The sequence below is a fragment of the Passer domesticus genome, chromosome 5 (assembly GCF_036417665.1).
Source record: "Passer domesticus isolate bPasDom1 chromosome 5, bPasDom1.hap1, whole genome shotgun sequence".
Lineage (NCBI taxonomy): Eukaryota > Metazoa > Chordata > Aves > Passeriformes > Passeridae > Passer > Passer domesticus.
In genome coordinates this window covers 25,318,462-25,342,167 of record NC_087478.1, presented here as the reverse complement: position 1 = coordinate 25,342,167, position 23,706 = coordinate 25,318,462, and the positions used below count along the sequence as shown (strand labels likewise).

The window sequence follows — 23,706 nt, the reverse complement described above, 5'->3', positions numbered from 1 at the left end:
GTGCAGGTTAGGGAAGCAAAGAGATGAGTCAATGGCAGACACTTGCAGCAGTGCAAAAAGCTGCTGAGCTCTGCATGGTAGGAGTCCAGTAACCAATTATAGCTTCCTCCACAGAGAAGTTAGTGACTCTATCTCATGCTGCCTGAGCGTGCAGAAACAATCACAGATTACATTAGCCTATGTTATTAAAAAAAATACCAAAAGCTCCTTTTCCACAGGCAGAACACATCCTCACCTTTGTGGCTTACATAATTTAATTCACCATTGTTCCACCACATTTTGGATAAATCCAGCCCAGCTAGCAGCCTCACAAGTCCAACAGTGAGAATAGTGGTAAAAAACCCTCAATATAGCAAAAGAGGAAGAAAAAGTGACATCAGTATACAGCTAACCATGAAACAACCACCAGAAATTTTCCTCAGTAGCTTCAGATATATAGAGAATAGGAAAAAATTGGGTCTCTGAAGGGCACTATATAACACGGTAACAAGCCAGCCAGCTCTGAGCTGTCCTTAGGAAATAGTGAAGACATTCAAAACATTGTAAACCCATAAGGAAGTATACAGATTTTTGGAGGCAAGTTTTTAAAATTAGTTTTAAAATCTAGATTTAGCCTTATTCTACCACCTAATTTGTTTAGTCTAAGACTATTCTTATGACCAAAAATTACTTAAGAACCTCAACCTCATGTTCTGTACTTCAACAGAATACAGTCACCATTTTTTTTGTCCAAAAGCTGCAAGTTGAGATAATTCCATTTTTTAAAGACATTGAAAGTTACTGCTTACATAAAAGACTAGAAAAAATACCACCTTTATTTGACTGTCATACTAAATCGATATAAAAGCCTCCATGACAAATGTGTCATGTGTCAAAAATGTTCCTATAGAAAATGTGTGGGTCTTTGTGATCTCAGCTGCAACTGGAGGAATATTTCATAATGGACTCCCACTGCCCCAGTGAGGCAAAGGCAGCACTGGTATCCTGTCAGCCTCATTCCTGGAGCCCCATGGTACCTCACCTCCACTTGCTTTCAAGTGACCAACTATACAGACAGTTACAAGCTATAACTGGAAAGCAAAAATCACCCTTCAACTGCCCCTTAGTTAAATGAACCCACAAATACATAACATTTTGCCCTGCCTCAATAGTTATTTAGACAGCTTCATAGAAGTTTTGGATATAGCTCATTTTCAGTGAATATATTAGTCTAAGACAAAAACACAAAGTGAATTCCACATAGAAATGTGAGGCACAATTAATGGAGAGGAATGGAGGAAATAAGGCTTGATTGAAGAATTTATTTGTACTGTTTGAAGAGGCACACAGGAAAAGCAAATGAAGTGCTTATGTTTAACAAAACATTATACCATGCTATTGACAGAGCTACTGTTGAGCTGAACAAACCAAGTTCATTTACAGTGAAGTTAGCTGCAGTCAAAAAGGAGATTGCAGCATGGAGATAAGGATATCTTTGCTATCTTTCAACAGGACTGCTAGCAAGACTAGTTTGGCTGCAACTCAGAACAGGACACAAGCCAATTGATGTGGCATTTGGCTATGTGCAAGTCAATACTGCCCCTGTGATCAACTAATAGGCCCATCTTCCTCCTTTGAACCTCAGCGTACAACACAAAGCCATCTGAACCTTACACTTCTCCATCTATAAACCAAGAGATGCCAAACTTCATGGCCTCCCCAGAAAGGCACATTTATGGCTTAACCACACTAAAAATATCAATCACTATTTCAGCTTGGCAGAGTTAAACTGGTGTATTTTGCTGTACAGAATAGCTTCAGCATCTGGAATACCATTCTGCTTATAAATTAGGTGATACATTCAGCAACTACTTTTAATTATTCTCCTTAATTAATCTTTCCACCCTAATCCAAAAAATGCCTTCCAGAGAAATGCTGAGAAACTTTGTGCTCAGTGAAAAAGGGTAAATTGCCTATTCTGCAGAAAACATAACTGCACCCTTACAGATTCAGGTAAATCAAAGAAATCAGATGATATGGCAATATGCAGATCTGGTGAGACAAAAAATACCCCAGATATCCTGAATATAGAGGATGAAACAGAACTTCTCTCTTTACTCCAAACAGCAGCTACCAGGTAATTATTTAGTCCTGTAATTTATTTATTACAGCTAAAATTTTCCAGTACCTACCAACCAGTAAGAGTCACTTTTGAAAGCTGCACTTAATGCTTTGCTGCCTGTAGAGCACCCAAAGCTAGGCCATCTTAAATTATTCATTTTAACAAAGCAATTGATTATTGTTCTAAACAATATTGGTCATTGGTTGGACCCTATGATACTGGAGGTCTTTTCCAACCTAGATAAATCTGTGATTTTCTTGGGTTCTGAATTCACATAGATCAGCATACAGTATTTACATAAGTCAACTCCATTTGACATCTACCAGATTTAAATATCATCAACAGCAAAAAATAATCATACCTCTCATACCCATTCAGCAGCATATTTTGTGCTAAATACTCCACATAACTGACCACAGGATCTGTACAATGCCACCACAGCTGAAGGTGTGATTCAAAACATATGCAATTTCAAAGTGAAATACACAAGCTTAATCTTCTGTTCTGAAAACACAGCTATCAAAACCCAGACAAAGCAAGTTCTCAATAATGGAGAAGTATTTCACTTCTAGCATCCTGAGGGATAATACAACATAACTGACAAAATCTGTAGCCTTGGAAATAAAAACACACAACTGTACTACAGAAGTGCAGTAGTGTTTTCCTCATAACAGCATGAATGTCTACCATGAAATGAACAAGCAGTGTGTCTGCCTTATAGTAAATGAACTCTGCGCTAAGCAACGTGCTCAGTGAAAAAAATCAACCAGATATCATCAATAGTTAGCAGGCAGAAGTTAAAAAATTTATAGAAGACTGTGACTTGTATTACCTACCCCTCAAAGTGGGATCAGCCAGGCCGTGCAAGTGAGCAACAGCCACCTGGTCACCAGCAACCCTTCAGTGCAACCAGGTGGCTGCTGTCTGGTTATTCATCCATTTTGGCAGCACAGCAGAAATGTGCAGCACACAGCATGTGCTGCAGAATTCAGACTGAAAATGCAGATGAGGTCTGATGTTGATGCGAGTCCTGAGTCCTTGCATAAAGGATACATATGCTTGGTACAACTACTCGGGATTCTCAAAGGGGTTTCCTAACACACCCATTTTCCCAGAGCAGATAAACATACAAGTATTAAAATAGCTGTTTGCAAATGTAAGAATCCTTTCAGTAAAAAAAGAAAACACATAAGTTGGTCTATGGTGCAAAATACAAGTTTGATTTATGAGGTTCACTTCATATAAAGTTTAAACAATTACACAGCAAGATACAACCCTTCCTCCTGCCTTCCCTCCACGGCTATGTAGTACAATAGCTTACAGGGTAATTGGGTGTGAAGATTTTGCAGACAGCACTCATCATGCAGGTGAGTGAGCACACAGCATAAAAAGCAGTCCAAGAGAAAAATTAATTCCTTTAGGTTAGTATTCCAACATTTTGCAATAGTCATATTGAACTATAGTATCGTTCCCATCCTAGGGGTACAAAAAAACCAATGTGAACAGTGGCTTTTTGTTACTATCTTGAATAGCCTTTGGAAGCCAAATCACAGAAAACCAGGAAATGAATTTAAATAAGAATACGCATCATTTTGGTGACTATATTATATTTGCACAAATAAAGACAATCTTTGTAGTGGACCACATTTTCTGTTTGATCCAAAGGAAGCTCTCTATTGAGAAATTGAACTGTATCCCTTTAGCAGGAGTAAGATTTCAGTGACACCAGCTCTGGTAAGCAAGGCAGAGCTGAAGAGCAATTCACCTCCAAGTACCTCAAAAGGGTTACTAAACGTAAAAAAGCTTATTTAAGGGATAGCTCTTAATTGTTTAGCAACGATGGGATAGTTATTCAAATAGGGGGAACAGTTTAATCTGCTTGTTTTCAGTATAAGAAAGATCGTGATTTTTAGCTCATATATCGGGGGCGGGGGAAGAATGCTTTCAGTTGTGAAATAGCACACTAGGAACAAAAATAAAAATAAACAACAAATAGGCGGAGAGGAGGGCTGCAGCTTGAAATACTTGACTGCTAATATCCAGCATGCCATTCCAGGGAGTCCCAGAGTGGTTTTTAAGCCTCTTGCCCATCCTTGTAAAGAAAGGCGTGTGGCAGGACTAATCAATATCTTGCAACCCAGCTGTGACCTGACAAATAAAGAAGTCAAGGGAAAAAAAATCCCATCGATGATCTGTGTCGTTTAGCATTCGGAAGACGGCCACATCTGGGCTCAACTCCAGATGGGACGGAGCGGCCCCGCGCCCCCGGCTCGCCACAGCGCTGCTATACACACACACAAAGGAGGGCTCCGCGCTCCTCCCGCTTTTCTCCAACATCAACAACTCCGCGTTCAAACGCGACGTAAACACACGGAGAGCTGCCTACTACGCCGGCAGGTCTGCACACAGTTCAGCTACACCCGTGTCAGAGGGGGCTATTGTCCGGGACCAGCGGCCGGCGCTCACCGGGTGTTGGCGTAGGCGGTGCCAAGGAAAATAAAATCACTGCGAGTGTCTCCGCAAGTCAAACCCGCGGGCTTCAGAGCCCTGCGCGGGGCAGAGGGGAACACGCAGGCGAGGCAGCGCGGCTCCCACAAGCGACACTTTGTCTGGCTTCCAGCGAAGCAGCGACAAAACCCCGACGCGCGAACAATGCCCGCGGCCCCGCTGCCGCTCCTTGCCGGGCCGCCGGCGGACACCGTCTCCCACCGGGTCGCCGCTCCCAGCGATGTTTTTAGGCTGCTTTGTTCCCCGTGAAACGTCAGCCTTTTCGCCCAGCGCCGGCGAGGAGAACCGAGCGCCCGCCTCGGAGACTGGGGACCGGCCCCTGCCCCATCCCCTGGCAGCAGCGGGAGACGCCGGAGCCGCGGCTCGGGCATCGGCCGCCCTTTGTTGTGCCCCCGGGGAAGGGGCCGCTCCCCCGTGCCCTGACGGGACCTCGGCTCCCACCGCAGCGCCCACACGCGCAGGGCGCTGCCTTCGCTCCAGCGGGAAACGGCAGCAGCGCCCCGCGGGGCGAGCCCGCTCTGCCCGGGATGCGCTCCCCGCCGGCAGCGCCGCTCCTCGCCCCACGCTGCCCCGCTCGCCTTCTCTTGCACTCACCCACGCCGTACTTCTCGTGCTCCGTGGGTATCCACATGCTCGCGGCGTGCGAGCGCCCGTTCCCCCGCCAGCCCCTCCGCCGGCAGCGGCGGTGGCCAGCAAGCGCGTCCGCTGCCCGGGGCTCCCGCCGCGCTCAGCCGCGGCTGCCCGGCCCCAGCGGCGAAGGCATTGTTCGGGCGGGCGGACTGACTGAGGCGCGCTCGCCGCCAGCCACTTATATTCCCCGTCCCGCTGCACGCCGGGGAACGTAGTGCCTCGATGCGGCCGCGCCCCTCGTCGCCCGCGGCCGCGGGAGAGACTACGAGCCCCGTCTGGCCCCGCGCTCCCCGCCGGGGCGGAGCGGGGCGGAGCGCGGCTGCGGGGGCCGGGCCGGGCCGGGCCGGGCGGGCGGAGCGGCGGCGGCATGGCTGCGGGCCGTGGGGCTGCGGGAGCGGCGGCGCGGGGAGGTGAGTGCGCTGCGGGAGGCGGGGGGGTCTCACACTGCGCTCCCCCACTCCCCTCCGTTCCGCGATCCCGGCTTGGGCGGTGGGACGGGGCTGGCGCAGCCGTCCCTGGGATGGGGAGGGCGGACACGTGTGGAGCAGCCGGCAGCGCCGGGGCCCGGCGCTTGTCGCCCGTCGGAGCGGGGTTCCGCGGAGAGCCCCGTACTCTCCTCCCGCTGGTTACAGGGACGTGAGTCGCCCCGGTCCTACTGATGCCAGTCCTTCCACGTTTGGCACACGGAGCTGTGGGGACAGGGAGTTTCCAACAGCGAGTCGAGGTGGAGAGGGAGTTGATTCCGGCAGCGCGCCAGGGCGGTGGGGCTGATGGTCCGGGGAGCGTTTTGGCTCCTCACATAAATTCGTTTGTCAACGCACACATACACAGAGGTAGTGCAAAGCAGGCAGTGCACAGCGAGGAGCACAAATGGACCGTGGGGAATTACTGCAGGGATAAGCCAGGTGCCGTAAGCAGCAAGAACAGCAGGGTTTGTGTCCTTGTCGAGAAGTCTGTATGTCTGCACCCTCCTGGAAGCAGCTTAGCTAGAGTCACTGTAGATAAACTGCAAGAAGTCCTCAGGCTACACTGGTCATTTTGAAAGAAACCTGAGTGTTTTGAGGCAGGAGCAACAGCTTGCGTTATATTTTCTGGTCCTGTGGAAAGCCACAGACAGAAAAAAGGGAGAAGAAAACCAATGATAATGGTGCTGCTTTAGAGGCCTTACCAGGTACAAGTTGTCTCTAAAATGAGTATGTAGTATGTCTGGTTTTAGAAAAGTGTTCTCCAAAGAAATCAATATTCTGAAGTGGTATCTAGAGATTTTACGGGTTTCTTTGATTTGATCCAAATGAAAAAAAAATAGTTTAATGTTTTCACATTTAAGAGAAGAGAGCAGCTTTCAGTTCAGGTTGACTTTTAACTTCTACTGTCAAGTCATTAATAGAGTGAAGGGCACAATGAAAGGAAGTCATGTGCAAGCAGGCAGTTTCAAACCTAGAGTTAGAGCACTTTTATTCTGTATTTGGGCCTTTGATAGTGAGTTGTCTTTTAAGTGACATTTGTGTTGTTTGTCTAGTACGTGCCCTTATTCCATTCATAAAAGTAATATCAATTTATGCTAGCAGTTAGAGTGCTACTCTTGCCTTATTTCTGTGCTGCAGTATGTTGGCATGAACCTCATACATGAAAAGCCAGACCCCTTTTAGAGCATTTCCACGCTGGTGTAATTGCCCCTGGAAGCAAAGCTGTGCTATTTTAACTCTTGGAAAGAACATGTGTCTGGGTCTGTGCAACTCTTCTACATAGGTCTGTGGACTACTAGAGATTATGAGGTTACCCTGAGGTTTTTTCAGATAACACCTGTAAAGACACTGGCACCAGTTCAAAGAAAAAAAGGACATTTTTTGAGGAAAATGGAAATTCAAAGGCCTGTGCTGTTTTCCTTTTACTGAGCACAAACACTCATTGAAATCACTAATGGACTTTCTCTGTCTTTGCTCCCAAACTCACTTTGAATCCCCTGGCAGATCATTTGGAGTCTCTAGGTAATGAAATATGTAAAAAGTCACTGTTGAAAATCAAAATAATAGATGTCAGGCTAAATTAACTTTTATGACAGCCTATAGACTTTCATGTACATCCTTGTGCTTCATCTCCCCATAAGACAGGTCTGCCAGCATGCTGGCTGGGAGTCATTAAATTTTGTCCCAGCCTTGTAACTGCTGCCTCATGTTAACCATGACTGATTTCAGCATTAACAGATTCCCCTTGGACAAAGGCAAGAGTGCCCAATAGCTCAAACAGCTTTTTCAAAATGATTTGTTTGCAACACAGTTACTTAGGATCAAGAGATCTTAAGAGTATAAATCACATTGTCCATGGGCAAATAAATACCCCACCCTAATATTTTTTATTTCTCTGCCTTTGAACAAAATCTTCATTCATTCAGAGGTTTAACTTCTACAAAACCATTGTCTCTAGCAACATCTTGTACTTGCATGTGCACCTGAAGTGTGTCACTTACTTGGAGGCAGCATATAAGAAAATTAAATAATATCCTATTTCCTGGTTTACCGATTCTATTTAGATGAAAGCCTGTGTTTTTATATTCTAACCCAGGACAGTGTTGCTTTCTAGTTAATTCCATCCAGCAGCCTTCACCAAGTGGCTTTTAATAAGTATATCACTGTCTACAATACAGTTTGTTTATTCTGTGTATCAGCACTTCTTACAGTATCTGTCAAAGGATTTTAAAATGAGTATTTTTTCTGAAAGTGTGTCTTTCATTGTTACATCAGTAGTCTGACATTTATAGTTTCCTACTCAAGACCTTCTTGTGCTCAAGTGCTTTTGAACACCTACTGCTGAGGTGCACCATGTCCAAACACAACATGTTTGATTCCTTCCATGTCTGTCTCAGACCCCATTTTTAAGAATATTCAGTTTACTCTGGAAAACAAAAGTTTGACTGCATGTCTACTTTTTTTTTGTTCTACCTAGAGGGTACTCCAGTGAAAGCTGGAGTATGTTCCTGATAGTACAGCCATTACTTCTTTTGCTCAACTCTTTAAATTCTCTTAAGGATGCTATCGGAGCTGCTCAACACAGTGGACTCTGGAGTGCAGGGTTCTCTCTTTCCTGGTCACTGAAAGGCAGTCCCATGTACTTTCAGACCTAAAAGATTTCTCCATACAGGTTAATGAATGCATTCCTCCTTAGATTTACAAGCATTCCCATGTTCACAGGCCGCTTTGTGTATGGATTCTTAAGTCTGTTTAAGTCCATTTCATAAAGTATACAAAATTCCCCTATCACCTTCTGATCCCATCTACAAACACCCTCAAAAGTACCATAGTACATATGATAGTCACACTTTCCCATCAGTGACAAAAGTTCATCTTGACCCTGTTCTAGTATGTGTGAGTAGTTCCTTTAATGCCATTAGTTCCCATATGGGCAGAGACAACTTACTGTCTTTGTTTTCACCTGCTCATTAACATTTTTGTGCAATCTACCATTGCCTTTGTTATTTGTTTTATACTGAATAGTCCTTAACCTGCTTCCTTATACTACCACTGCTATTCAGATCAGACTGAGTGCTTTACTTCTTTCCTCTCTAAAATACCCACAGCATTCATGGGGGTGAATGGGGAGCTGCTGGCTGCTCTGTCCATGGGTGACAACTCCAGCAAGGTGACAGAGCAGCCATTGCCCCAACACACATCTGCCTCTGCTCATCTCTTCATTCTGGAGGGAGCCTCAGACCTTAGCCTGATGAGCAGCCCATGTGTATCTGCCTGTTTCTGTTTCATGGGTTTAGAGGTTGAAACCCTTCCTTAAAAACCCCCACCTGTTCCAAATGGTCACACATGTGGTTGCATCCTCAGTTGTTTTCCCACAGAGCACTTTCAAGCATCCAGAATACCACCAGTGATCTGTTTCTCAGGTTAAATCTTTGTGTGTAGTAGAGGATTTCAAGACCTGAGGCTTCTACCATAGTACAAAGTTTGGACAGAGAGAGAGGAGGTTCCTTTTACTAGTAGGTATTATAAGCTCTGTAAAGGATGCAGATTAATCATTGTGAACTGAACAATTAGCAATTACACCTGGAGGACAGGTTCACTAATTAATTCTGGACGTGCAACACAGTTTATTTTAAATGATTACCAGAATGGATCTCCTAAAGCAGAATTATTTTAAAATATTTAAAGAGCCTTTTTTGTGATTTTTAATTAAAAATCCAATCTCAAAGTAATTTCAAACATTTACCTGATAAGCAAGTGGATCTTTTGGAGGACTGGAAATTACTAAATTATTGTTGTAAAATCATCTTTTATGTGCTTCTGTGTTTGAAAATTGAAAAGGCAGAATCCTTTCATGTATTGGTTTCAGTAATATTTTAGAGGTTTTAGCCTTCACATCACATTTCTTAGATAAGTGACGATGGGAGAATATACAAGTGAAACTAAATATTTCATTAAACAGGTCATAATGGCTTAATAAAATAAGTGATGGATTGCATTCGTTGGTAATAGAGGTCTGAAGCACCCATGATTCCTGCCATAATTTTACAAATAATTGTGTTGTAAATGTGCAGTGTATTTTACCTGAAGACAAGGGGCATCCCCACACCTCAGCATGACTGCATCATTTCTGTTAGCACAAGGCATAGGCTATGTTGTATTCCCCAAAAATACCCCATAAAGACTTGCTATTTGATTTTCTCTGAATTCAGAAAACTTTCATAACTTAAAAGCAAAGATGAATGGTCTTATCTGTGTATTTCATTCCAGTGTACCAAGCCAATTCTTGCCCTCCCAGTAGCAAGTAAAGGCTTTGATATATGAACAAACTGCATTATATCAGCTCCTCTGTACTCTAACCAGGCTCCTAATTTAGAAGTACGCTGCTGCAGACTGCCTGGTGAGCAGGTACACAGCTCAAATGTGGTAACTTGTGTGCATGTTAAAACCTTCAAGTTCTTTGAAACCTCTGCTCAGTCTTTCTGTTACCTGCAGTGGAGCAAGAATGAGTGGTGTTTCATCAGTCCTCAGACTCATGAAGACCTTTAAACTGTTTCTGTATTGGCAAATATCTGATTCTTGTCCCAAAAAAGTGTTTCTCATCACTTGAACAAATAATACATGTGGACATGCTTTATTTAGAGGTAGAGGTATAGGCTAGAGAGATACTTCAAGTGTTTTGAATGTTCTGAGTGTAACACAGGTGCCAGGATAATTTGTTATGCCTTTGTTCACTGGTTTGTTTTTACTGGGGAGTACTGGTTTTCTGGAAGAGCACCAAAGTTGTAGCTTCTTGTCAGCAATGATGACTGCCACAGGGTCTCCCCATCATTTAAACAGGTCTTAGACTTCACCCTTCAGCCAGCTTTCTTGATGAAAGGATGTAGGGTTTAAACTAGCATATGGCTGTGCATACAAGCAATAGGAAAAGAAGAAAAAAACTTAAGTATTATGAAATTACAAGCATTCACTATTTTAACTTCAGTATAGGGTAAATTTGTCTATCCAGTCTTCATAACCTTTCCCAGCCCTGTGTGCTTCCTTCCACCATGTCCTGCCTTGAAACCTCTGCTAGCACTCTGCAACTTTGTGTGACCATTTATATCCTAACACCACAGTTGTTCCCAGTCTCTCTCTGAGGTTTTTGCTTCACATTCTCATCGACAAACTCCCAGCAGGCTGAATCTGGCAGAAAAGCCTGAAAGCATTTGAATGTCTTTCTGTGGGCTTTTTAAAGTAGTTTTAAATATTGCATCAATAAAAGCCTCACACAATGGAGGAAAGAACATGACATTCAAGGAGCGGGAAGAAAAAAATGTGGTAAGTTTTGTACAACTTTAAAGCAGGTCTGTGCCTCTGAAGAGCTGGGTACATCATCCTGACCAGTGTCTCACTGAAATCAGGGAAATGTGTTTATAAAAGTTTGGTTCTTTGCAGAGTTATTGTCTACAGTACTAAATTACAGTCACTTGAATAGGAAAAGACTAGTGTTCAATGACCTGGTAATTGTTGTATTAAATAATGCATTAGTCAGTACCACTAAAACCACATAATTAGACTGAAATTGAGCTGTGGCATCTCTGCCTATGGCAGGGGGCAGGTTGGAACTAGGTGCTCTCTTTCAGGTCACTTCTGATCCAAACAATAGCAGTATATGTTAACTTTTAATGTTTCCATAGGACATGGTATAGCTGTAGTATCAATATAGTCCAGTCATTGATCCCAAGACCTGATTTTCCAGCAGGTGTTTCCATGATCACTGCTTGTTTGCCATTCTGTCCTAATAGTCTGCTGTGGTAGACGTTTAAGTTAAAAATTGTAGTATGTGTTTTGTCAGTAGCTTCAGTGGTCCACAGGCACATATTTGTTCTTTGTAATACATTTCAACTATGTTTCTTGAAACTTTCCTTTTGATTTTTTTGCCTTGTTTTCACTGGACCTTTCACAGGACACTATCTTCCAAATGGTCCTTTTTTCTAAATTTTGTATATTTTTCTCTGATTTTTAAGACTCACAAGCAGTGGCCAATGTGAAATGGCCCAGCTGTTTCTGTTTGATTCTTGCTCATTGAGATGTCATCCTCCCATTTGTCTTTGGAGACTCTGTACCCAAGGAGTAGCCACTTTCCTTGTGTGGTTGTAGCAGGCTAAACACCTTCTCTTTATCCCTCTGGTATAGAAGCTCTATAACTTGACAAACAGAAGAAAATCTGTTTCAACCTCATGATTTTTTGTGGTATGTTGTGGCTCTGTTCACCTGAACAAATAATAAGGCACAGTAGATAAAGGTGCCACAGTCCCTGCAACTGTACTGCACGGTTTGGCATTTCTGCCCACATGGAGTGCGTGTTCCCACACTGGACAGCCCCTTGGTTTAGACCCGGGCATTTCTGTTAAAGGTTGGGATGCATTTCTCATAAACCCGAGCTCCAAACAAATCCTGTTCACATGCTTTGAAACTGATCTCTAAACCCAGGCAAAGCACAAAGCAGCTGGAGAGTGATGAGGGGCTGCAGGACTGCTGTGTGGGTCAGAGCTGTGCTCAGGTGCAAGAGGAGGGACAGGGCTGGTGGGCAGCTTGGGGAAGCTTGGCACAGCTCCCTCCCTTCCAGAACCTCATGCCAAGTTTGTGGCATGTGCCCCAGGGTCGGCCTGTGAGTCCTATGGTGGAAGTGCACCAGGCTCACAATATAAAACCAGCAGTGGTTGTGAAACAAATGTGTGCAGTTCTAACTGATACTGCTGTCAGAGGAGCATTTTGCTAGCATTTGTCCTGCCAGTGTGCCAGCACCGAATTTTATTGACTCCATAATGCATAAATAAATGAGGAAGAGCTTTTTCTCTAAAGACCAGTATGTAAAAAAACCATCCTGCTGAAGGTTTTAATTTGATTTTGTCTTACATGGAATGAAAACATGCAGTCTGTGCTGTATTTTTATTATTTATTATTACTATACTAATTTAGTGTTCAGGAGCCTGCAGGTATTTTACAGTTAGCAAAATGTTGCCTGAAAAATATAAACAACTTGTATTGCTAATTCAAACATTCTAATTCTGTTTCTTGATAAAGTTAATTTCAATTATTGTATCATCCCTGTCCATGAGCTACATTAGTAGTATCAATAAGCATATATCATACTTAGGAAGTCGAGATCTATATTATATGTTTAATAAATTCATGGAGGACAGTATCACAAAAATATTCATTTCAAACTCTGGTACAAAGTCAAAATAATCTCAGAAATTTTATATGGCTTGCTGTAAAATGTCTCTGGGATCTATGAGACATAATTATTTGAGGCCTGACTTAAAAATACTTTCCTCTCAAAATAATTTTCAAAAATGTATGTGTAAAGAGTAAAAATAGTGGAATATTTGAAGTACAATCAAAGCTTTGTTTTCCTGAATCATTATATCAGGCTGAAGTATGTTGATTCACATCACTGCACACTCTAATGAACTTTCCCTTTGAGCCTCTGTTTTTCCAGTTTGGATACCAGTTTATAGAGGTTTGATTCTAAAAGTAGAAACAACTTATTTTGCTACTTTCCATCTGGAAAAGCTGCAGTTCACTGGGAAAGCAGCAACAGACCACAGAGATTCTAACATCACAGGGCCTCTTCTTCATACAGATTCTTCATTAAGTATAAAATTCACTTAATTCAGCTTTGAAGGCTCTCTGTGTGTCAGGAAGCTCAGTCAGAATATCTGAGAGAGATTTCAGCCTGTTCTGTCAGTATGACACCCACACACACAAGGATGCCAGAAACAAGACCTCTCAGGATGCATTTTGAGGTTAGTTCTAATTTGTATGAGTCTGAAAAAATTTAAGTGCTATTTAAAATAAAAGTTTCACACTATTTGCAGTTGTTTTTTTCACATATTTGCCTTTTTCAAGGAAAGTCTACCAGCAGAAAAGTTGTAAACCCTTCAATGCAAATGTTTTAGTTTGGAGCATGGTAGAAATTCCCATCATAATGATGTGGGGGTGTCAGGAACTGCTAAAGCAGGCTTTATGTTTTTAAGGCAAATCACACAGACTTTCCTTTAGTTACAGAGAGTAAAGCAATTGTTTAAGAAGACCACGAGGCAATTCTTTTAACATCAAAAGGATAAACATGCTTAGAAATTGAATCCTGTTAGAGGAAAAGAACATCTGACAAGAAAAGGAAAATCCTTGTAATAAAGCATTATTGATCACTACTAAATGATCATGATAAAAAGCAGAGAGTAAAGTGATTAACCTGCTTTACATAGCAATGCTGGCATAGATGTTACTAGGCTCAGTACAGTATTTGTTAAAGGCACTGCAAAGATAAATTATAGCAATGAAGTATTACTATCCATATTAAACACATTGTTAAGACCCTTCCTTTCTGGGAGAGCTAAGGTCACAGACACAGAATATGTAAAGTAGACATGCCTTTTTCCAGCTTGCTGCTCTTTGCAGAGGGTTAAGCAGAACAGTGGCAGTGGTAACATACACAAATACTACATTTGCATATACATTTTTTTTTACTTGTGATGCCTTCCATTATGTATTTTTTAATGTTTTCAAATTATGGTCCAGAACACCTTGACACAAAATTGTACACTTTTTTTTTCCTCTTCTTTTTTCCCCCCAGGGAGTTTTCATATGAAAATAGCAGAAATTCAAACAACATTGTTTATACTTTATTCTGATGTCTTTGGTATGCCTTTTTACTAAATAGCAAGTTTAACAAAAAAAAGCTGCTAATTTTTGTTAGATCGATTTGGGTGATAAGTACAAAAGAAGACCCTGGATGGTCCCTTTTGTCCTTCCATTTCAGATTCTTCTTTGGATCTTTTCTTCCTCTTCCTTGTAACTCAACATTCTGAGTTTCAGGCTACGTAATTATTTTGTTAATCTTTCCAGATAATAGTCTAGGGTTTAATCATTGCTTCTAATCCCTTATTTTAGTAGATAATATGGATCTCAGCTCTCCATGTCTACCAAGTCATGTGATCAGACTAAACAAGGAAAGGTAAACAGAAGTGTTGTTTAACAATAGCTATAAGAATTCACAGAAGCTCTAAAAAGTATAATAAAATTATTCAGTATTTAATCTTAAGTAGACAAATATTGTTTCGTATTTGTTACCAAAATATCAAATCCTGAATTTAGTTATCCTAATGTAAGTCTGTGTCATTTACCCAGGAGTGAGACATTATACAGCTCTGGGCTTGCATAGTGCTGTAGTGTGTTAAATATTTATAAATTGCATATTAACATCAGTACTTAAATATTGGTATGAATACACACTAGGGTGTGTGTGTGGGCATGTGTGTCCCTCTGTGTGAGAACAGGAGGTTTGCTCTGGTCTTTACAGATGTGGGGGTTTGTCTGGACTCCAGCAGAAAGACAACAAGCAGTGGCATGTATCTGCTGCTGAACTGGGCAATAATCTAGTCTATTATTTAAACGTGATCTTATTGGCAAGCACATTGGTTTTGTTTTATTAAAATTCCAGCACTTCATATTTTTATTAATCACTTTCCCAGTCCTATTCAGTTGTGTTCTGATGCCTGTGCTGCGGTACCCATAGCAACACTTGTTAATGCTAATGAAACTGCAACATCCTAAGCTCCCCGACAGAGCAGCCCTGTTAAATATGGCTATTAAGCACAGTTGTATTTCTGTTAGTTCCAGCTCCCAGCAGACACCTGCTCTATAGAAACTCTGTTCCGAGTTATTAGGATTCGGTAACTTACAGCTTTTCTTAAAGCTGTCATTTGACTGGAATAAAATTCTCATATTCCTAGACAGCAAATGCTACAGAATATGTACAGTGTCTGTAAAACTGACAAGCTTTTGCTGTAGGATTAAGTGTTCTTTTGAAGTGCTCATTTGCATTCAATGAAAAAACAGGCAGGGTTGAGACTGATTGATCTTGGAGGAAGCTACAGGATGTGTTGTCCCCTAGAGCACATGGACATTTTAACTGAATATCATTCATGGTGTGTTAACAAGCAGAAGTAATAGGTAAATAATTCCTCATGAACTCAGACTTAATTCAACTTAATAGAAGTACTTGAGGGCTTTAATATATCAGGGTAGGAGATGATTATGTACATTGATTCTTCTTTCACTAGGAAAGATATTTGCATATAGTATTGGTGAGGACCATGACAGGGTGTTTTTATTTTCATTATTCTAAGTTTTGGCTTTGAATACTGTTTATTTGGCAAGTCATTAGTCATCCATCTTTTGTGCTCTGGAAAACAAAGGAAAAATCCTGTAATAAGTATAAAATTGCTTCCAAGAATATGACCACAAATTAGGGAATGCTGCTGTGCCAACAAATAGATGCTGCAGTGCCAAGGCTGCAAAACAGGGAAGCTGTCATGCATGTATTTCAAGTGTCAAGCCGATCCTTCTCAATACTCTTACATCACCTCAAAAACAATTGATTCCAAGACAAAGCTTTAAAACTGCTCATTTCCTAAGGAGTTTTAAATGCAGCACTCTTTTGTGCAGAATTACCCATGGGAATACAGGTTGGTTCCCCAATGTACTCTCAGTAGGGGTTTGGTTATTTTGGCAACTAAATGGTTTTGCCATGCAATCGCTGGGAATTTGGGGGAGGCTGCTCAGCCTTTTTGTTTTCTGCTGGGCATCTGTTGGATTGCTAGTGTGGAGTGCCAGGTTTGCTAGGTGTCTTTTGTTTTCCTGTCATTCTTTCTTCCCTTTGTTCTTTGCATGTCTAAAAACCTGTCTTTTGCTCATTATTTGAACTCCTGTATTCACCAGTATGTCTTTGTTGTGTTCATTTTTGTTTTAGGATCATTTCAAATTCTTGTGCTAATCTCCTCATAATATTAACCAGCTGTATTAATGAGATAATAAACCAGATTTGTTGGTAATGAATTGATCCATTCAACTATTGGATTTAATTAGAAAGACACTTAACATTCCAGCAGATGTTCTTATTTTGTTTCATTATCCTTGTGTTACCAACAGTGGGATATTTACATCATAAAGTCCTCAGCCTAAGGCCTTGCTGCTGTGCCGAAGACTACAAGAAATGACAGGAAACCCATAAATATGTCTTAAGCAAATTTCTATTAATTCTTTTTTCATCATTTCAATTCTCAGGCTTTGCAATGCCCTGAATTTTCAAAGTATTCTTCATTTAATAATAAATCTATTAATCTGTTTTAAAATAGTTTGATTTCTTCTTCCCTAGTTAAAAACCCTTACCTCCTTTTCCTCTGGTCTTGTGACTCTCATCCCTTTTCATCTAGTGGCAAAGCTTTCAAAAGAAGGATGTGAGTGCCCTGTCCTCAGCATTTTCTGCAGACCAGTTTATGGAGTTCCTCCCTCAGCTTGCTGGCTGCCTGCTGGGAGAGTCTGCCGCTCCCTGAGCTCTGGCACTTGAGGCACAGCTGCAGGTCGCACCTCAGGGCCAAGCTGTGTGAGTGAAGAGCTCTAACAGTGGGGTTACTTCATTTATCTGAGCCCACAAACCTCCACTATATAGTTAGAGGATGTAGTTCATGCAGCAGTGTTCAGTTTGTCCCCAGGGCTAGTCAGAGCAGGTAGTTCAGGTGTGGAACCGAGTAGAATTGAGCACAAGACTCATTTAGTGTGTATACCCATGCTGATAGCAGTGGATCCTGCAAGCTGAAGCCAGTGCTGAGTGTCCTTGTTAGGAAGCAGTGATAAAATCTTAGTGGCTTCTCTTCCTGTGGGTAATGCCTTTAAAGACACCTCACACACTGTGGCAGGCTTATGCTCAAATTGTATGAGACAGGTGAGGATGTAAAGCTGAGAGGAGAAGGCTGAGAAGGTTCTGTTTCACCTTACTGCTTCTCACTGTGCACCCCTTAGTTTGCTCTTGCCCTTGGTGGACTCTTGTGTCAGCATTTTCAACATTCTTGAGCAAAAAGAAAGGAAGGAATGGTTCTTAATGGTGAAGAGCTGGATTGATTCATCAAAGGATTTGGCAAGCCTGGGAACCCGCAGAAGCAAAGGGCAGTGGTAGATGGTTAGGAGTGGTGGGATAAGGTGGAGAAAGTCAGGATAATGAGACATCCCTGTGCTTCTTGGTGGCAGCAAATGGTTACGCTGGGGACCATCTCTGAAGACCTTGCCTTTCAAAACCCTCATTCAAAAGCCAAATCTTTCCTTCCTTTTCTTTCTGATAATCTGCTGTATTGGCTGTAACATTGCATGGCATATTGCTTTGTGATAATTGCATGTGTGACTGTGCAGGTGGGATACATTGCCTGCTCTGCTGTAGGCTGTGCTGTAACTGTGTGGGTGGAACGTTTACTTAATTGTGCAAACGAACGTTGGTTTGAAGCTTAGAATAATTGTATTCAAAAGTAAAAATGTTCTAGTAAGGAAAATGACTCCATTTTCATCTTGTTGCTTCACTAGCTGTGAAGATTAACTAGTCTATATTATGACAATTCCTAAAATAAAATACAGCCATATAATTTCTATAACAGGCAGCCTTTTTTAATTTACTCTTTTTTTTTCCCCACTGTTGTGATGGTGTGCACAGTCCCTGTGCAGGGATCAGAAATCCATTGTACTGGGTATCCTGTGGATGCTTATAAAAAAAAAAACAGTGCTTGCTCTAGTTTTGAAAGTAAATTGTTTTCTATACCATCTCATTCTCAAATAGTTTTAAAGTATTTATTTTCCCCTAAAGAGCTTGGTATGCTTCTTAGTTTTAGTTTTCAAAGAATGTATTCCTCTGTTCTCTTCATTCTACTAATCTACATTTTTTAGCTCTGAATTAGCTGTTAAGGACCATAGTTTAATCTGTCCTGTTAAAGGTTGAACAACATGGTGTCAGCTGCCAGTTCTGTGGCTGAGAAAGGGATTTTCTTATTTTCTGAGTTCAGAGGGCTTTCTGTGAAGCCTTTGGGATATCTCTTTGCATAGCAGTCATGCTGTTTTTCTTTTAGGCAGAGAAGAAAAACTCAGGGGCGACAACGTGATTCATCCAAAACTTAATGGATGGGTTTTATAAGGCTCTCTTCTCATAGGGAGTCTCATGAGTCCTGTGCTGCTCATCACAGATGCAATAAGGAAGGGTGATATATTTTGCTGGTTATACACTTGTGTATCACTTTTGGGTGATACACTTTTTTTTCCCCAAGTGGTAAACAGTGCTATTCAATGTTAACAAATGCAGAATAACACACAGGAGTGAACACCCAAAGAATTTGACCACTGTCTTGTGCATTAACACCTGATTCACAACTTAGGAGATTGAATCATTGAAGAGAATTCAGTGGTTAATTCAGTGATCCTAAAAACAAGCAAAATACCGGAAATAAAAGGTAAACAGAAGAGAGATTGAAAAAGAAAAAAATCTATGCTGATTTAGAAACATATTTTCTTCCACTCTTGGACATTTTCAAGCTACCTCTTATCACATTACATGAAGGGTAGAGTAGAACTAGCCTCGAGTTGAACCAGGACATCAAGGAATAAAGGAAAAATTTCATAAAATCATTACAAAAATACAAAAAGTTGATGCAAGTTTTTATAGGTGTTAAAAGACCAAGAATTTCAAATAGTGCAGGAATTAGTCAATGGAGAAAAAGAAAGAAAAGCTGCTTATCTGAGGGACTCATATAGCCTTTGACTTAAATTCTCCAGACTCAGACTTCTGGAAGACTATTCTATTTGTGTGATTACTGTTTGTTTGCCCTATTTTTATACCATTCCTAGGTAATTGCTTCTCACCCTTGTCAGCCAGGGCACCAGAGGGGTGTTTAATCTGTCTCTGTGAAGTTATTCTTGTTGCAGTAGATTCTAAGAGAAAATCTTGCTACTTTTCCCTCATTTTCCAATGCCTCTGCATGTAGGCATCTTGGAGTCTGAGAATACATCTGAGAGTTTTTATTTTCCTGTTAGCCCTGAGCTGTGCTGTAGTTAACAGCTTTTATTCAGTACCTGTAGCCACTCTGCTCCAAATATAGAAACAAAATTAGCTGCTTTTGCAGAGATTTCAATATTATGCTTGGATTTATTTGTACTGTTTTGAGGTTTGTGCTACATTAGTCCAGTAAGTGCTATGCTAAAGGCTGTGCATTTGTTCAGCTCTGTGCATTTATTCTCTTGTTCAGTGTTTTTTGTAGCAGATGAGTAAAAAGAGATTTACATGGATTCCTTTTTCCTTCTCCTCTTCTTTTAAGTGCCTTCGAAAGAAATTGCATAAGCTTCTGCATTTGCAAAACTGCTCTGATAGCCTAAAGTTATTCTCTTTTAGTATTAGCTACTCTGGGCAGCAAAAAAACCCTTCACCCCAGTTTATTGCTTTCATCTGCTCATGGCTACAGTTAAAGACTTAGTGGTTCTGTTTTTCCAGCCCAAGCAGTTGCTGTTCACAGGTACCCTTACTAAACAAGGCTCCTTGTCTAAGTTTTGTACCAGTTCCTGCTACACACACCTATCTGTTGAAAGTTGGTTTCTTGAGGCAGATAGGTGCTTATTAATTTGGATTTCTAAAGGTTTAAATAGGTCATTGCAAGAGAGCTATACCAAAAATTAACAAAAAGCAGTGTTGCTGTTTACTGGGTTAAGTTGAACTGGCTGACAGTATCTTCTTAGTTCACTTGGCATCAGCAATTACAAAGGAAATTAAGTTCTACTTTTCTCAGTAATATGGTGTAATGCTTCTTCAAGCAACAGAACTGACTGTGAGAATGGACAAAGCTGGACTCTTGCAGGTACCACCAATTTTGCTTGGGAGATTTGATCCTTTGATCAAATCAATCCTTTGATTTCATCCTCCATTACTCTAGCACATGGTGTAGCCACTGCTGTTCTTAAAATAGGACAAAATTGAACAATTTCTGCAATGCCAGTTTAATAAAGTAATTTCTAAGGGAAGGGAATGGGCTGAAGTGTAGACAAAATTATGAGAATCAAAGTGTTAGATTGTGCACAGCAGCTGCGTTGCTGCAGGTAATCCCATGCTCTGTGTGCTGCCATCTTTCCACAGCGCTTGGTTTTATGGGATAAATTGAATTCAGTGTAACCCAGCCATCAGTCTTCAGTCAAGGCAGTGCCTTTCCAGGAAGTTCTATTTCTCAGAAGTCCTAAGCAGAAGCCTCAGCAGTTGTGCAGGGCATATGTATTGTTCCAGGAGCAGCACAGAGCTGATAAAGCTGTGTTTCCTATGCTTCGATACCCTTTACACCTGTGGCTCCCTGTAGCTCCAGCTTACCCTCAGTCCCCTGGGGTACCCCCACCAGGGAGCCCTTGCCTGTGCTGTGGCTGCTTTGGAGCACTGTGTGCCTGCTCCTGTGCCTGAGCACAGATTTGTCACAGAACTTATAGGTCTGCCTCTGAATGGGATTCTCCAGCCCTTCTTTGGTTATTTCAGAGTCTTGGTAGAAGGTTGGATAGAGCACTGATACATTAACATATTCTCCTAGGAAAAAAAGCTATATTACTGTGATTTTTAAAATTATTTTTCTAATCTTCCATGTGAGCAAGGTGCCAAACTGTCAGATTTAGTATACTTGCCAATGTATAACGTATATATGTGATTTTTGTAGGGTGAAAGTTGCTTCTTCTATCTGGTAAATATTAATTAAGGTTCCTTAACCATGTGTATTTTAAAATTCATGACAAAATAACAGACTTGAAAGAAGGCCTTTTTCTTAATTCTTCAGATTATCTTCAGAAACTGAAGATTCCCTCAGAACATCAGGAGATGGTTTTGCACTGTGAAGTGTCTGAGCACTGGCACAGGCTGCCCAGGGAGGCTGTGGAGTCAAAGCCATTTGCATATGGTCCTGTGTGAGAGTCCTCCTTGACCAGATGACCTCCAGAGGTCCCTTCTAATCTCATCCATTCTGTCATTCTGTGAAATTCTATTTTTCTACGGAAGTTCATGGCACTGCAGGAATCCAGAGACACAGAGTTCATTCTCCTGCTGCACAAGATAACTTCAGGAGTCCAGGGCACCCATGTTTTCAATTTTCAACTTCAACAGGGCAGGAACATGGGGAGCTTTTTTCTGTTTACCTTTTGCTATCCAAAATTTATGTATCTAAAATTGAAGATACGTGTTGAAATTGTCATTTGCTTCCAAGAAAAACCCTAAACCAAGACTGAGGTAGGATTATTTTGGAAAATGAACACCACAATTTGCTTCTGGACAGCTGGAATTTGGTTAGGCTAATGGGGCCAACTGTTTAACTCCCTTGGTCAGTGTGTCTTAATGAATTATACTAAATTATGCCAATGGAAGAGCTTATGAATTTAGACCGGCGTTGTTTAAATGGGAAACACACACATGTAACCCCAGGACAACACGTGGCAGTGACTCACCTCTGTGGGATGTCTCCTGGGGAACCTGTGTCTGGCTGCTACAGTATGGTACAAACATGGCCATTCACCTTTCCACATGAAGCATGGCTGCCCCTTCCTCAACAGTTAAAAAGTGTTCCAATGGGCATTAGCATCTGTGTGGCAGTAGTCTTGATCAAGGATAGTCTTTTGTCGTAGAACAGTAAATTGATTTTAATGGGAAAAAAAAGGCAAAATAAATGCATATCTTCAAGAGGCAGTCAGAAAATTATAGAAGTATTCTGCAATAAATAAAAGTATAATTAGGAAAATTGACATGCAAAACAGTTTGTGCTAATACAGTCTAAATCCTTCCTGATGCTCTGAGCAATGTGGCTCAGGGAGCCACAAAGAGAGTAGCTTCATTCATATCAACAGGTAGATTAGATAGTGAGAAGAAGAAAATTAGGTTTCCCATCATAAAATATCTTTAGTAGTAAGCAGAGCACTTGTGTGAGACTGACTTGGTGTCAGCTGGGAGTTTCATTTGAGAAAGACACCTGAGAGCTGTCCTGTGCTGACCTCCCACTGTCCTTGGAATCAATGCAGTCACCCTGCTTACAAGCACCTTGCTCCTCAAGTGATCCATGCAACAAAACCGAGACTCAAACAGGTTTTACGTGAGAGAGTACTACCTAAAGGTACTCCAAGAGATGTACATTTATTTACTTAGTCAAAATTAATTATTTTTGTTCTTATTTTAGATACCGAGTGCATTTTGGAGCCTCTGTCTCTGCCAGAAAGTCCAGGTGGTGTTGATGCAGTAGAAAGTTCTCCCTATGTGCCTTGTATTTTCTGCAAAGAATGCTATGTCTTAGCAGAACAAAACCAGCTCCTGAAGCACATGATTATTGAACACAAACTCGTTATAGCAGATGTGAAATTAGTGGCAGATTTTAGAAGGTAAGTGTTATGTCATTTAAAATGAGTGTGTATGTGTGCAGGTGTTATTGAAAGCTTTGGAAAAGTCTTTTTAAAAACCTGTCTTTTTAAAAAAGACATTGTGGGAGGATTTTTGCTAACTTTTCTTATGAGCAATTTGCTGCTGGGCTGTAAGGTTGTTTTCCTATTTCCTTCCCTCTCCCTAGTGCCTAGATGTTGCTGGGACTAGGGAGCTCAGTTTTAGACTTCAAGGAAATTCGTGTGTTTGACATTTTTTTATATATCCTAGGGTCTTCTCAGGTCCTGTCACTAATCAACAAGTTGTGTGCAAGCTAGAAAGCTGGTTTTTAGCAAAGCCCATTCCAGACAATCAGCTTTCCTAATCTGGGGTTTTATTTGAGTAGGGCAAAACTATTTCTATCCCTGTACAATGTCCTAAAGCTAAAGTCTTGTACACAGAAGCTGCTCAGTACAGGATCTCTCACATTCTGGGATGAAATTTGTGCTACTTTAAGGACAGTATTCCCCCATCAAAATCACATTTAATCCGTAACTGCACTTTACAGTACAGTGATCTAATACAACTGTGACTCCTTCTACAGCTGTGTCATTGATCATCCCACCAGGGTCACATTTGGCTTTCTCTCTCTTAACTTCCTCCAGTAGCTGGCATGGCCCCAGCTGGCTTGTAACTTCAGAGACAAGGTGCTTGCTTGGCATTTTGCTTTCCACAGTAATGTATGGGCCAGGAGGAAGGCTAGACAGTACCTGCCAGTC

General features: G+C 41.5%; 2 protein-coding genes across 2 annotated transcripts in view; one reads left to right on the top strand and one right to left on the bottom strand.

Moving 5' to 3' along the window:
* The window catches only part of DOCK4 (dedicator of cytokinesis 4), a 224,731-nt gene extending 219,342 nt beyond the window's left edge, over positions 1-5,389 (bottom strand). Inside the window, exon 1 of the mRNA XM_064422379.1 lies at positions 5,204-5,389. Within this exon, the coding sequence (XP_064278449.1) occupies positions 5,204-5,240 (37 nt within the window). The 5' untranslated portion in view covers positions 5,241-5,389. The remainder of the gene's footprint in view (positions 1-5,203) is intronic.
* Positions 5,390-5,473: 84 nt separating this feature from the next.
* ZNF277 (zinc finger protein 277) overlaps positions 5,474-23,706 on the top strand; it is a 39,194-nt gene continuing 20,961 nt past the window's right edge. The window contains exons 1-2 of the mRNA XM_064422382.1: positions 5,474-5,649; positions 22,752-22,950. Of these exons, the coding sequence (XP_064278452.1) occupies positions 5,607-5,649; positions 22,752-22,950 (242 nt within the window). The 5' untranslated portion in view covers positions 5,474-5,606. The remainder of the gene's footprint in view (positions 5,650-22,751; positions 22,951-23,706) is intronic.